General features: G+C 40.0%; 1 protein-coding gene across 2 annotated transcripts in view; it reads right to left on the reverse strand.

Moving 5' to 3' along the window:
* RPN2 (ribophorin II) overlaps positions 1–15,812 on the reverse strand; it is a 60,473-nt gene that overhangs the window by 26,783 nt on the left and 17,878 nt on the right. For both annotated transcript variants that reach the window (XM_043602415.1, XM_043602414.1), the window contains exons 5-9: positions 11,379–11,454; positions 10,254–10,388; positions 7,602–7,778; positions 5,916–6,034; positions 3,752–3,857 (exon numbers count right to left, since the gene is read on the reverse strand). In XM_043602415.1, coding sequence (XP_043458350.1) covers positions 3,752–3,857; positions 5,916–6,034; positions 7,602–7,778; positions 10,254–10,388; positions 11,379–11,454 — 613 coding nt within the window. The remainder of the gene's footprint in view (positions 1–3,751; positions 3,858–5,915; positions 6,035–7,601; positions 7,779–10,253; positions 10,389–11,378; positions 11,455–15,812) is intronic.

Raw genomic sequence — 15,812 nt, forward strand, 5'->3', positions numbered from 1 at the left:
CTCCCTTATCTACAGACAATATAGGGCTCTACCCAATTGAGAACACAGGGACTAAACAACCAAGAACTCATGCAAAAGACATTCAAAGGTGGAATCAACAGGACTTGGTGACTGACTGAAAGAAGTAGAAAGAAAGGAAGAGGTTAAGAATGACTGTGTCATATGGGTATGGCACTTAAGCTGGATATGTTGTTATCAAGACTGTAAAGGTAGAAGGAAGAAAAGGTTTCAGAGGGGAAAAAAAAAAGAAGGAAAGAAAGAAAAGTCTGCCTTTTAATGTGTTCAGTTGCAAATAGGGACCCTTAATGAGGGGAGCTAAAACTCGTAAAGGTTCAAGGTGCACACTACAATAGCTTCTGTCCAAATATTGTGTTAGTAATGGACTGGGATCAGATGTCTCATGCCCAAAAAGGTCAGACATGAGGTGGAGAAAAGGGAGAGATGAGAGTTTCAGAAAGTATCTTCCTTTCTGACAAACTTTAAATGTAAGTATTTAATCTACTATGTTAAGTAATGCCCCAGTTTTGAAAAGGTCAAACTTTCTAGCTGCCTTGTCCTTTCATTTAAAAAAAGTGAGTGTCATAGGAACCAACTTGAGGAGCTTCCGAAAGGTCAAATCTGGGATAATGTGAGAAACAAAATAAATGATGACAGTAAGGTATCATAACCTACAGAGTAAAATAAAAATCCATGAGCCCAAAGTGTTATAAATAATTGAATAAATAAATGAAGACAGAGTCAGTCAGGGGAGGGATAGCTTTTTCTTACAGAATTCTAATTAATAAATGTAGACAGAGTGAAAAAAGAGAAAATCACCTTTGGGCGGACAACACATGAATAATGGTTGCAAGCTAGACCATCAGGATATTTGCAGACTCAATTATAAAGCAGAAAAACAGCAACTTTACAGTAGAGACACCTAGCAGACACCACTGAAACTAAGTGATCAAGGTTAACATCACCAGCAGTGAGACATATCAGTATCATATACTTCCTAAGAAGATGCACTGAGAGGGACAGAGTTTCACTTTTGGAGTATTCTTGCAAAAAATAAATTTAGGGGCGCCTGGGTGGCGCAGTCGGTTAAGCGTCCGACTTCAGCCAGGTCACGATCTCGCGGTCCGGGAGTTCGAGCCCCGCGTCAGGCTCTGGGCTGATGGCTCAGAGCCTGGAGCCTATTTCCGATTCTGTGTCTCCCTCTCTCTCTGCCCCTCCCCCGTTCATGCTCTGTCTCTCTCTGTCCCAAAAATAAATAAACGTTGAAAAAAAAAAATTAAAAAAAAAAACAAAAAACAAAAAATAAATTTAATCTTGAGGAAACTCAGACAAACCCAAAGTGAGGGCCATTCTACGAACTAATTAGAGTACTCTTCAAAAGTGCCAAAGTCATGAAAGAAACTATCCTAAATTAGAGGAAGCTAAAGGAACATGTCCCTAGGTAGAATCCTGGATCAGAAGAGGGACATTAGTAGGATAACTAGTGGAATTTGAATTACAGTCTACAGATTACTTAATAGCATTGTATCAGTGTTCATTTCCTGATTATTATCTGGATAGTAATTACTGATATATTACAGTTATACAAGAAGCTAACATTTGGAGAAGCTGGGTAAAGGACATTTTTATACTACTATACTTGGCTAAGTCCCACAAAGCATCAGAGAAATGAGGAATAGTTTTCCATCCTTAAAAACTAAAAACTTTAGGGGTGCCTGGGTGGCTCAGTCGGTTGAGTGTCTGACTTTGGCTCAGGTCATGATTTCGTGGTTCATGGGTTCGAGCCCCACATCAGGCTCTGGGCTGACAGCTCAGAGCCTGGAGCCTGCTTCAGATTCTGTGTCTCCTTCTCTCTCTACCCCTCCCCTGTTCACACTCTGTGTCTCTCTCTCTCAAAAATAAATAAATATTAAAAAAAATTTTTTTTAACCCAAAAAACTAAAAACTGTATACTTTATATTTTTGCAACTTCGAAATTATTTCAAGATGAAAAAAATGAAAAAATATAATTTAAAAAAGTGAGGAATGCCTGGCTGGCTTAGTCAGTGGAGTATGTGACCCGTGATCTTGGGGTCATGAGTTCAAGCTCCATGTTGGGCACAGAGTTTACTTAAAAAAATAAAAATAAATTTAAAGAAAAGCGAGTGGGAAATGATACTTGAATAGTGAAGAAAAGAGTTTTCACAAACAGCACATATTCAATTACTCAAAGAAAGGCACAGGGCCACTCCAAATTCCCCCTCATCCAACAGAATAAATGACAATGTAAGCAAGTAGATGCAGCAAAGACACAGTGACAAAAACATTGAGAAGTGACAGCTGAAAGGAGAAAGTAATATCATAAAAAGGCCAGCTGCTGGAGCTGCACACAGCTCTTCAGGCTCTATGCCAGCTGTATATTCACCAGAGAACACTAACCAAACTATTGTGCAGGGAATCCACCCAAGTACAGGCTGGGTGACCTTGGACAAGTTACTCTACCCCTTTGAGCTGCATCTGTGAAATGAAGATGGCTCCACCCATGCCTTAGGGTTGTCAGAAGACTAAAATAATGTAAGCAAAAGCATAAAGACCTATGCTTCTCATGTCAAAGGACTTCAATAAAGGGTTTGTACAGATGATTCTAATTCAGAATAAGAAAAGGTTAAACCATATCCCATAGTTTAAGAAAGTAGGAAAATGTAGGGGCTTCCAACTTTAGTTCAGGTCACGAGTTCAAGACCCACCTTGGGCTCTGTGCTAACAGCTCAGAGTCTGGAGCTGCTTCGGATTCTGTGTCTCCCTCTATCTCTCTGTCACCCCAACTTGTGCACTCTCTCAAAAATACATAAATAAACATTAAAAAAATGTATTTAAAAAAAAGAAAAAAGAAAATGTATAATTCATCTTAAATAAACTTCTGTGAAACAGGTTGAAATGAAAGCCACAGTGCCTAAAGGGGTATACTTGAATTAGCTGGGAAAACCACTAATGTGAAGTACCTCCTTCCCAAGGCATCAGATAAATGAGGCATAGTTTTCCATCTTTAAAACTGCTTTGGGGGGCGCCTGGGTGGCTCAGTCGGTTAAGTGTCTGACTTTGGCTCAGGTCATGATGTCACAGTTTGTGAGTTCGAGCCCCTCATCAGGCTCTGTGCTGACAGCTTAGAGCCTGGAGCCTGCTTTGAATTGTGTCTCCCTCTCTCTCTGCTCCTCCCTGCTCAGTCTCTCTCTCTCTCTCTCTCTCTCTTTCAAAAATAAATAAAAAACATTAAAAAAAATTTTTTTTAACTGCTTCAGATTTTCAACACAACTAGAGGCAGCTAAACACAAATCTGAAACACAATTCATTATGAAACTTACTGACATTCTTTTGTACTTTACCCAGATAGCCTTGCTACAGTGTGTTGTCACTTGATGATTTTCGTCACCTAATTTAGCATCAAGCACTTGTCTAAACCTATCAAGACCTACCATGTAAAACATTACAAGAATATTTATGTCTCAGTGACATTATGGGTGGTTTTTATCTTTCTGTTTCCTAAATTTTATGTAAGATAGTAACACTAAATCATAATAGAAAATGAGTAATTTATAAATAAAACCCACTATGATCAACATCTTGGAGAAGTCTGTCAAACAGCATAGTTTAAACCTACCCTTCTCTTAACATAGTCACATTAACTTGGTAGTAAAGTGAGGTCAATATTAATTAATGCTGTGTGCCCACTTGGTCATTTCATTGGATTTAATGGGGACGAAAGAAAAGCACTCACCTCTACACTATTTGCAATATAACGGTTGTCACCTTCAACTTTGACAGAGAAGTCATAATAACCACTGGAAAATTTGACATTCATGAAGTTTAGTTCAAAAACATCCCTGTTAAAAATGACAGCAGGGTTAGCAAGAACTCACACAGCAAAGCCATGAATGTACCAAATGGGCCACACGCCGCCCTCCTTGAGACCGTCCAGGGCTACACCACTTCACCTTTTAGCTTTCCACCCCAGTTGGGCAACCCCCTGCTCAATCACGGAATATGGTGTGGGGAAAACTTTGACCAATCTCAAACGACCTCCTCTTTCAAGGGGCGTCTGGGTGGCTCAGTCGGTTGAGCGACTGACTCTTGATTTCGGCTCAGGTCATGATCCCAAAGTCGTGGGATTAAGCCCCACATCAGGCTCTGGGCTGAGTGTGGAAGCTGCTTAAGATCCTCTCTCTCTCCCTCTGCCCCTCTTCCCTGCCTGCACTCTCTTCTCTCTCTAAAATAAAAAATAAATAATAAATAAATAAAATAAAATGACCTCCTCTTTCAAGATTCTAAAGTCCCTTTTTTCCCTTTGTTTCCTCCTCTCAGCTCCTAAAACCCACCTCCTTTGGGTAGACTTCCACAATTAAATGCAAAACAGTCTACAGTATGAAACCTATTATGTTTAAAAAAAAGAAAGAGAGTAGAAATGTTCAAAAAGCTGGATGTAGAGCAGTATAATCGTAGGTAATTTTATGTATTATTTCTACTTTCCTATGTTTTGTGAATTTCCTTAAAATGGCATATCTTACTTTTATAAAAATATCAGTAACTTTTATTTTAAAGGGGGAAAAAGGTAGAGAATTCTTAACTCTAATTGCATAGCAAAACCCCCAATGTCTTTTACCATTGCGCTCACCATTCCTAAAAAATTTTTGCTTTTTAATTTCACATATTGCCTGTGTATTTTTATCATGGTCTAAAAAATGCATATTCTCGGGGCACCTGGCTGGCCCAATCTATAGAGGATATGTATGACTCTTGATCTCAGGGTTGGGAGTTAGAGCCCCATGTTGGGCCTAGAGCTTCCTTAAAAGAAAAAAAGAAATGCATATTCCTGATCTCATTAGCTTACTAATTTAACACTTAACAAAGTCTCTTATAAAAATTGATCCTTAATTCTTTTAAAATTTACCTAACAATATACAGCCATTACAAATAAGACTAAAGAAGAATATTTAATCCTATCGGGGAAATGTTCACGACATATTGTTATAGACAAAACATAATCCTTATTCAATTAAAAATATATTTATTTGCAGGGCACTCAGGTGGCTCAGTCAGTCGAGCATCCGATTTCGGCTCAGGTCATAATCTCACAGCTTGTAAGTTTAAGCCCCACATGGGGCTCACTGCTGTCAGCAGAGCCTGCTTTGGATCCTCTGTCCCCCTCTCTCTACCCCTCCCTCGCTTATGCTCTCCCAAAAATAAATATTTAAATATTTAAAATATTTAAAAAAACATGTACATACACACACACATATATATACACAGACACATATATGTATGGCTTTGTATATGCATATATATATATATATATATATATATATATATATATACACACACACCTATTTGCATAGAAAAAAGGTTGACCAAAAAAGACAACAAAATGTGAACAGTAGTTACCTCTAGATGGTAGAATTATGGGCAGTTTTTGTTTTATTTTTTGTGTTTTTCCATATTTTTACTACAATAAATATGTATTACTCATACATCAGAAAAAAAAATTAAATATTAAATTTAAAACCAGCTACTTACATCACAATGACAAGACAGAGACAACTAGAAATAGATAGGGAAGGAAACAATAAAACTAAAGCACAATTCTTCTAGTTGGCTTTTTTTTTTAAGTTTATTTACTTATTTTTTTAGTAATGTCTACATCTAACATAGGGCTTGAACTCATAACCCCAAAATTAAGATTCCCATGCTCTACCAACTAAGCCAGCCAGGTACTCCTCTTTTGGTTTTAAAAATCCTTTTCTTCTATGACTGTAGGATTTTGATATCAGTAAGTCAAATTTACCTAACCATGGGGACATTTTGTAGTATCCATATTAATTTGGGTTATATTGGCTACAGACAAAACAAGTCTATTGGTGCCCTGCAAAAATAAAATCAGCACTTACCCTACAGGGGTAAAAGAAGTCTTCTGGAGGACAGTGGCTCTGGAAGCAACAGATTTAGCATGTTCTAGTTTCACAGTGGCCTGAGTGAGAGGCTGAGACAGAACATTGGTGACCTGCAACTAGAAATAAATTTGAAAATTATCTGTAGCAACAAAGACTGAAGGAGTACAAAATTTCATTTCTGGGGTACTTTATCCATAGGAAGCCAGCTCTGCAGGGGAAAAAACACCTCATTTCAGGACATCTTCACTGACTCTGGTCTACGGTCTATCAGAAATCAAACACAGGAAACACAAGGAGATTGGTAATGGGATAGATTATAGAATATTAGAGGTAGGGAGGATATTAAAGATGACCTTGTCCAATAATCTCATTCTTCAGGTGAGGATAGGCTCTTTACATACACCCCCCTTTATTGATCATCTGAAATAAACAGCACCATCTCTACTTTACAGATGAAGCAGCTGAGGCCAGTTAAGTGGTTGGTCTAAGACTCAACCTCAAGCCTATCAAGCTACGAAACCAATACTACTTTGTTCTCTTAGCCGCCCACTCACAACTCATGGTGAACTATGTTAATCAGGCTATTTCTCACACTAGCCTTTGCTGAGGGGGTGCGGGTGTAAGCAGGGAGAGGAGAGGCGGTTTTGAAGGAAAGGGCACTTCCGCAGGAGAGCATCTGGAGAGGCCACCAGGGTAGAACTGATGCAACTGTCCTGTGTGGAACCCCCATGTTTAGGCATAAATAAAATGCTAATTTCTTATGAAGATCTTAGCTTACCACAGATTTCCAAACAACAGCAACAAAAGCCCCATTTGAGATGACAACTCTATGCGTATTCAAGATCTGTACATTTACTCAGAGATTCAGGCAGCATAAAAGTTCAGAGAGTCAGCATGAGCAGTCTATGCTTGCTGCTAAGTGAGAGGGAGGGCTGTGCTACGAAGAGGCAGAAAGACATACTGTCAACAGCAGGAGGAAGGGACCTGGTGTTAACAACTTCAAGCACCAGAATTACTGGGAAATTTAAAAAGTGGTCTTTAAATAACATAGTTAGAAAGTTCTGGTACTGGAAAATGCCTTTTAGAAGTAAGCCTTCTCGGGGTGTCTGGATGGCTCAGTTAAACGTCGGTCTTCACTTAGGTCATGATCTCACAGTTCATGGGTTCAAGCCCCATGTCAGGCTCTGTGCTGACAGCTCAGAGCCTGGAGCCTGCTTCAGATTCTGTGTCTCCTGCTCTCTCTGCCCCTCCCCTGCTCATTCTCTCTCTCTTTCTCTCTCTCTCTCTCTCAAAGATAAATAAATGTTGAAAAAAAAATTTTAATTCAAAAAATAAATAAATAAATAAAGCAAGCTTTCTCTATACACCTGGTGTTACAAACCCTGAAATGCAATTTTCTTGCATTTAATTTCTTGAAAGCCTTACTGTTTAAAATCCTCTGGGGGGGGGGGGGGGAGAGCTTTTTTTGGATGGAGTTGAAGGGTTCTGTGACTAGTTCACCCAGGGGTCATGTCCCCAGTTTCAGGCTAAGGGAAATGAGCCTTGCTCTACATTTAATGGGTATGTCCTGGGGCGGGGGTGGGGGGGCGGTTACGGCTAGGTTTCTATCAGTCCTTAGGTTTCTGAAAGCCTTACACTGGAAACAGCAAGAAGAGTGACACAGTTTGGACGTGGAAGCCATACCCGAAGGATAGCCTGCTCGTGAGTGTCAGAAGGAGAGCCCTCGGGCACAACCACAACTGGCACATGGTAGCGATTTTGAGAGAGTGCAGCAGCAGCAGAGGCCACGCTGAAGGCTTCTGAGAGTGACTCGAAGTTCTTCTTGCTAAAGATCGCATTCATTAGTTGGATGACCTGATCCTGAAAGAAAAGAGAAATGCAGCTTGAGATCCTCCTCCGGCAGGAAGGTGGGAGAGCCACCCCTCGTTCCCCACTAGCTGAAGTCATTCTCTATCTGCTTCTTGGTGTTCACAAGGAGGATCTTTCAGCCATTAATCCAAACTGACCGAGAAGGTGAAAAGCAAATGTTAAGATTAAAACCTGGGACACCTGGGTGGCTTGCTCGGTTAGGCGTCCGACTTCGGCTCAGGTCATGATCTCACGGTCCGTGAGTTCGAGCCCCGCGTCGGGCTCTGTGCTGACAGCTCAGAGCCTGGAGCCTGTTTCGGATTCTGTGTCTCCCTCTCTCTCTGCCCCTCCCCTGTTCATGCTCTGTCTCTCTCTGTCTCAAAAATAAATAAACGTTAAAAAAAAAAAAATTTTTTTTTTTAAAGATTAAAATCTGATTTGGTTGTTTTTTTCCATCTTCTGGTTCAAACTGAAATTGACACATTTATTTGTCAACCTTTTATTGAATGCTTACTGTACAAATGCAAGATAACTACTGAGATATGAAAGTATATGACAAAATACATACAACAGTAACCTTATGTTCCAGGTTACCATATGTGCCCTGCACTGTAACAGGTGCTTGACATGCATGAACTCAAATCTTGATTAAAACCCTGAAAAGATCGATATTATCAATGTTTTTCAAATGAGGAAAGTGAGGCTAAAGAAGGTTGAGTAAGTCCTACAAGTTGTAACAGGAGGAAAAAAAAAAAAAAAAAAAAAGACCCAAATTTATATGGAAGTCTATTTGTCCCGAGTCCTTCCAGAATAAAATATGTTCTTTCCTGATTCTTCTCACTCTCTGAGCTAAGCCAACTTCTCTCCCTAACCCCCTCTGGGCAGTACACTGGGGCTAAGTTTGAATTCATAAGACCAAACCTTATAACCAACATATACATTAGAAACAAACTAAAATAACTTTCCATTAAGAACTAATGGGCTGTTTAGAGGAGAAAAGTGAAAGCAGTTTTTTAAAAATGTGGAACCTAAAAGGCATTATTAAAATTCTGGAGGCTGTGTGCTTAAGAGGAAACATTTTTCACTTCAATCAGTTTTGTTTTTTAAAATCTACAATCTAACAAAAGAGCTCCCTTGTTCCCGACAGTGTTATTCACAGTCGACATGAAATAATTTTCTTTAATTGTACCAATTACATTTTTCCATCACTAGGCTGTTGACATGTTAAAATGGAGGACTGTTCACCAGAATGGTTATGTCAAAAGCAGTGACAGCAAAATTACTCCAACCAAAATACCTGGTGAATAGAAGCTTGGGAATAAAGCAAGAAAAAGTTTAAGTTGTATATGTAGAATATTGCCAATTCATCTACTCTGCTGTGTACAGGAGAGTTCCTTAATGATTTGTACCATAAGACCCACATTCCTGCACTTTCACCCGTCATAGAAATTAAGAGAGTATGGGATCTCCAGACCTTCTACACTTAGGGTCAACAAAAGACAACAGAAGAATGCTAACACATGAATAAATTATTAGGTCATATCCTCCAGAGAAAATATAAAATTAATTCAAACTACCCAACGCAGGTAAGTATTTACTATTTACTTGAAGAAACTCAGCACAGAACTCAAAATGCTTAAAAGAAATGAAAGTTCTAACTTGGAACCCAGATCTCTTCTCCTAAAATGAAAACAACAGCATCTTGTATTTTAAATCCTGTAGTTAAGGGTTGGTAACCTTCTCACAAACAAGGGGTACAAAGAGGGCCCAACTCAAAAAGATTTCCCACACACATTCCCGCCGAAGGTTCTTGCAGGTTAACCAGTTCCTCTTGAAACAAACAAACAAACAAACAACAAAGAAAAAAGAAGAATTAACTCTTGGTAGATGTCTGTAGAAACATATGCCTCTCAGAAAACTATGTCAATTGGCAAAGATTAGCTAAGATTTAGCCATTTAGCCACTGCTGAGGCTGAGGTGGGAGGCAGAAGAGGCAGTTTTGCAGTACAGGAACAAGAAAGCTGGACATCCATTTCATAACACATGGGAAGGAGAGAGCCTGTAGCATGGGGAGACCTGGTTTAGAGGCATCTCTCCCACCTATTATCTGTGTGTCCTCACACATGTCACGTTGCCACTCTAGAGAGGGACCAAATCTGACTGAGCATATTACTCACAGATTTCCTATGGTGATCAAATGAGCCACACATAAAAATGCTTTATAAACTGTTAAGTGTTGTGAGAAAAAAAAATAAAATAAAATAAAATAACGCAAGCGTGACAATTTGTTTACATGTCCATCCCACTGACAACCAGTTTCTTGAGGACAGGCATTACATCTTTCTGTTTCTCATTTTCAATGCCTAACTCAAGACACTGGGTGACTACGTCCCAAGGCTAACTCAACAGCCCCCTCTGAAAAAAGCTGTTCTTAGCAGATAAAGTCAACAACCCCTTTGGCTTTCATGCTTGAGAATTATCAGGTACCTCCTTAATGGATGGCTCAGTCCCCACGTGGTCCATGAGCTTGTAAGTGGCAGCCACGAATAATGCTGTTGTTTCCAGTCCTTCTTCAAACTGGAGATACACACCTCCCAGTTCATCCAGGCGAGCAACAAGATCCTGTCACAACAAAATGGACGCATGTTGGAAGTCAAGTGGTAACAGAAACAAGATGAACAAACCTGTCGCCCCAAGCAGACAGTTTTGAGAAATCACACTCCAAATCTGGAGAACACCTCTGACATTTAGCACTTTCTCAATTAAGATGCTTAGGCACAGAGTGAAGAATATCACACAGGCATCTGAAGAGAACAGTATCTGCTGCAGCCCTGGGAGTGTTCCTTCCCTGACCCCTATACTCAAGCCTAAGCCCTGCTCTGGGCAGAGGGCCAGTGGGCCAGGCCGCAGTGCACCCAGGAAGCATCGTGACACAGGCGGATCCCATGGCCATCCTTTTGGATACAACCTACAGAGCAGAGCATTTCTCTTATTCAATGCTCTAAAGGATGAACAGAGACATATACCTCTTCTGGGCAATATGAGGGGGCAGCTAATGTGCCCACACTGGGTGGGGCACCCAGTGATGACACTGTGTGGACTGCCTGTCATCACTGACTATGCAGTCCATGAGAGTAGGCTCTGAGCAGCAGGAGGTCCTAGGTAAAGGAAAAGATGGAGTAATAAAAACACAGTGACCACTTGCTGAGCACTTATTATGTACTAGGGACTTGAGAACCTCACTTGTTCCTACAACCCCATACAAGGAATTGAGGCTCAGACATTAAAAATTTGCCTGAGATTACAAAGTAATGAGTAGCATTAAAAAATATCTGAATTTGAGGTTTGTTAGGCTCTAAAATCTGTGGACTATGAACCTATACCTACAAAAGGCTGCAAAAGTAGCCTGTTGCCTTATTGATGGTGTAGCTATCCTACCTGAACAAATATCTCCTAGGACATATTGCTCTGATACAAAGAACATAAGTGTGCCATGGATATGAAAAGAAATGTAACTGGCCAAAATAAACCATGCATGTCTCTCTGCAAGACTCTTCTAAAGGGTTTCAAAGACAGGAGCTGCGAAATTCATTTGGCAAAATAAATTCACACCTCAATCTCCTCCACAATGCTCCTCAAGTCAGCCTGCTGGGACAGGTGGGATGCTGTCTGCAGAGCCTGGACCGTTCTGGAAGATAAAGAGTACAACCCCAATGAATGGCAAATCTCCGTTTATCTACTCTTTCCTATATTGGGACGCTTTCAAGAATACCCCTTTCCTGTTCTTTACAAGTAAAACACAGTCTCAGTCTTTAAGGAACTTAATCATAATCCAGTTGGGAAAGGACATCATATTACAAAGATCATAACAGCAAGAGAAGGCAGTCCAGGCAACATGACCTGAAATAAGTACCGTGGGCACAGGGAAGAGAGGGAGCACAGGTTCACTCTCCTCTGAAAATATGTTTTGCTCCTAGTGTCATCACACACAGAACACTGAGACTAAGACTTACTTCGTTTTAAAAGAGATACGCTCTTCGGGAGAACAGAATTGAATTCAACCAAGCTGTATGTTGTACAAGAAACTGTGCTACGCAGAACTTAGCTGCCTGTTAACTTTCTACTTTTCTTACTCTAAGACCAAAGAATATTATAGAATCTACATATGCAGATTGTTGGGTAGAATTTGGAGCAAACCAGATGAATGTGTTATAAACAAGAAGGCTTCAGGAAACACATGTTGAATGTTCAATACTTGTGCTATCATCACCCTGCTGGGAGACCTGAAAGTCACTTAATCCTTCAGGCATTAAATAAGATAAAAGGAATTCAGTTCTGAAACCAGAATGTATTCCCTTTTTCTTTTCCTACCATTTATTTCTGATTATAAAAGTACATATGTGTCAAAACTTCAAGCAATACATTACTAAAGAAGAAAGTTAAAATTCCTATAATACCTACTCCTAAAAGATAATCGTTCTCCAACTTATTTTTAGTTTAATGATCTGTTGTATACAACTTTCCACATGAGTACATATAAATGTACTTCATTCTTATTAACCATGACATAGTACGTACTGTTTAGATGTACCAGAATTTACTCAATCTCCAGTTGATAAACCTTTATGTTGTCCTAAGTCACACAATGCTGTAACAGATAGCCCTTACTCATCTCTCTAAATATTTTTAAATTGAAGTGAAATTTACATTAGAAAACTAACCATTTGAAAAGTGAACAATTCAGTGGTATTTAGTATGTATCTCGCAATGTTGTACAATCACTACTTCTATCTAGTTCCAAAACATTCCCATCAGTCTAAAAGATAACCCTGTACCCATTAAGCACTTGCTTCCCAGCTTAATGGGCACAGCCCCTGGTAAACGCCAATCTGCATCTGTCTCTATGGATTTACCTATTCTGGATATTTCATGTAAATGGAATCAGATAACATGTAACCTGGGGCGCCTGGGTGGCGCAGTCGGTTAAGCGTCCGACTTCAGCCAGGTCACGATCTCGCGGTCTGTGAGTTCGAGCCCCGCCTTAGGCTCTGGGCTGATGGCTCAGAGCCTGGAGCCTGTTTCAGGTTCTGTGTCTCCCTCCCTCTCTGCCCCTCCCCCGTTCATGCTCTGTCTCTCTCTGTCCCAAAAATAAATAAACGTTGAAAAAAAAATTTAAAAAAATAAAATAAAATAAAAAGATAACATGTAACCTGTATTTGGTTCCTTATACTTTCCCTTAGCATGTTTTCAGGGCTCACTTATGTTGTAGCATGTATCAGTACTTCATTGTTTTTATGCCTTATTCATATAGTTTTATCCACTCATGAATATATTCCTGTAAGACAAACTTTCAAGGCAGAATGTGAAAGGTATGTATGCATAAGATTTTTTTATTAGATTCTATTCTCTTAGTGCAGATAACCCGGAAAATATAAATGCTGCTTTTCTAGAATGCATAAAGCTGAGGACCCCTGGTGGTGAAGCCACTGCTACTCAACCCCAGAATGGTTACCTATTTCCCAAGACACGACTGGGCCTTTATATAAAACCACCATTTATCAATCAGGTCAATGTGTTGGGGAATGTAGAGAGAGAATTTATCTGCTTTCATTGAGATCATAACAATTTAGATTCCCTCTATGGAAAATTAATTCCATTAAGATGACAAGTTGGAAAATAGGGGAGTTACAGTCCATGGACAGGAAAGCCCCAGAGTATTCAATGACTCCCATGGGATCTTTGTTGTTAAAAAGCACTAGAGAAAACGAAACCTGAATTTCCAAACAAGATAAAATCCCACATCTGCCCGTGATAAATGCTGAGGCCAGAAAAGGTTGCTAAGACAGCCAAGAAAGAACTTTTCAATTAAGGTATCATTTTTCTCTTCTTTAGAACAAGTGAGTGTCATGCTGGTAACAACTTCAGAAGTTTTTAGACTGAAATTAATCCACTTAGCTTTTGAAAAGTTTTGTCACTGGCTTTAATTACTTATTCCCCAGTCAGCAATTTCTTTCCCTCTGAAGTACTTTTTCAAACACTAAGAAAGCCGATCTTGTCTTGCTAATATACAGCAAATGATTTAAAGAAATGAGGTTATAGGACACCACAATGGCATCTTTTCAGATGGTTCCTTCAAACCTACAATTTTTTTTTTCTGCATTCTACACAAGTTTATGAACATTCATATCCTAGAATAAGTCCACTTAAATGTAGATGACCCATTTACAAGTCCTAATTTAGATCCAATTTCCTTACACAGGGCAAGTCAGTAGTAATGTTATATAAGGCACCCTGCCAGTTTGATCTTCACAATAACCCTATGAGACAGATACCACTCTCTCCATTTTACATATGAAAACACTGAGGTTTAAGGGGGTTGAAGCTCCTGGTGTTGGTCACAAAGATACTAAGTAGAAGAGTCTGGATTTGAACATAGTTCTCCCCGATCCCAAGCATGTGCTCTTTCTACCTGCACACTTTCTACAAGAAAACAGAAACATCAAAGTACAGTTTCAGCCTTTATAAACTCTTTGTTGGGCACCTCCCATGCACCATGCTGTGTGCACACCACAAATAAAGAAGCTTACAATCTAAAAGAGAAAGAACTACAGTAAACCAAGGAAGTAACCAGCTTCCTAAGAAAGAGACTAAGAAGGAAATGCTCTAGAGAAGGAGCTTTTGGTGCAAGCCCGCTAAGAACTGGGCACTGCAAGAGCTCCTTCACATGCATTATCTCATTTAATCCTGACATTTATTCTATGATGTAAGGATTATTGGGCTCATTTTATAGATGCGGCTCAGGGAAGTTAGTAACTAACCCAAAGTCGGAGCAAGAAAGGAACAGAGCTGGTGTTCAAAGTATAACCATATAACCAAGTATAACTGACTCCAAAATAGATGTACTTTCTTTGTATTTTTTCCTGTTCTGGGATTTTGAGGAGGGAAACTTTCTTTTTTGCTTGGAGGGAAAAGGAAAGTTTTGTTGTAGAAGATGGCATCAGACTGAGGCACTGATGACAGGGATATCTGGACATGATACTATGGATCTCACTGGGGATCCCTGGGGATTTCTCCCAAGGGATTATGAGAGGAGATCAAAATAATGTGACCTGAAAGCAAAGGACTGCAGGGCCAAGCACTGGACACAGTGTGTACAAGACGTCAGCCCTGGGAAAAGTAGCCCCAAAGTCACTGATTACTTACTGACCGTGTGCAAATGAACAGGGTGTGAGTGAGAGAGAATGTCAACTGACTGTGAGCCCTGCCCTTAACAAAATTTCAAGTTTAAAAACATTTTGATCTTACCCCCTCCCCACAAAAACAAACAAACAAACAAACAAAAAACCCAAAAATCTGGGAAGCAACTGAACTATCTGCAATAGGGAACTGGTGTCACCAACATCTTGCTAAACAAATAACAAGAGGCCAGGTGCTCCCCCTCCTTTCAGGGGTTGCAACTGAATGGGGGACAAATACAAAACAAAAACTACATGTACTGTTATAAGTGGGGAATTTCAGTGTTAAAGAAAAAAACTACATATAGAATCACTTTTAACTTTAATAAATATCCTGGGCGCCCTGGTTTCGGTTCAGGTCATGATCTCATGGTTTTGTGTGTTCGAGCTCCACACAGGGCTCTGTGCTGACAGGGCAGAGCCTGCTCGGGATTCTCTCTCTCTCTCTCTCTCTCTCTCTCTCTCTCTCTCTCTCTCTCTTCCTCTCTCCCTCCCCCTCCCCCGCCCTTTCTCTGTTTCTCTCCTGCTCACGTTGTCTCTGTCTCTCTCAAAAATAAGTAAATAAACTTTAAAATGCATTTCCCTAATCAGGGCACCTAGGTGGCTCAGTCGGTTAAGCGTCCAACTTTGGCTCAGGTCATGATCTCACAGTTCATGAGTTCAAGTCCCGAGTCGGGCTCTATGCTGACAGCTCAAAGCCCGGAGCCAGCTTCGGATTCTGTGTCTCCCTCTCTCTCTGCCGTCCCTCCCTCATTCGCACTCTGTCTCTCTCTCAAAAATAAACATGAAAAAAAATTTTTAAATGCATTTC

Source organism: Prionailurus bengalensis, chromosome A3, assembly GCF_016509475.1.
Source record: "Prionailurus bengalensis isolate Pbe53 chromosome A3, Fcat_Pben_1.1_paternal_pri, whole genome shotgun sequence".
In the NCBI taxonomy this organism is placed as follows: domain Eukaryota; kingdom Metazoa; phylum Chordata; class Mammalia; order Carnivora; family Felidae; genus Prionailurus; species Prionailurus bengalensis.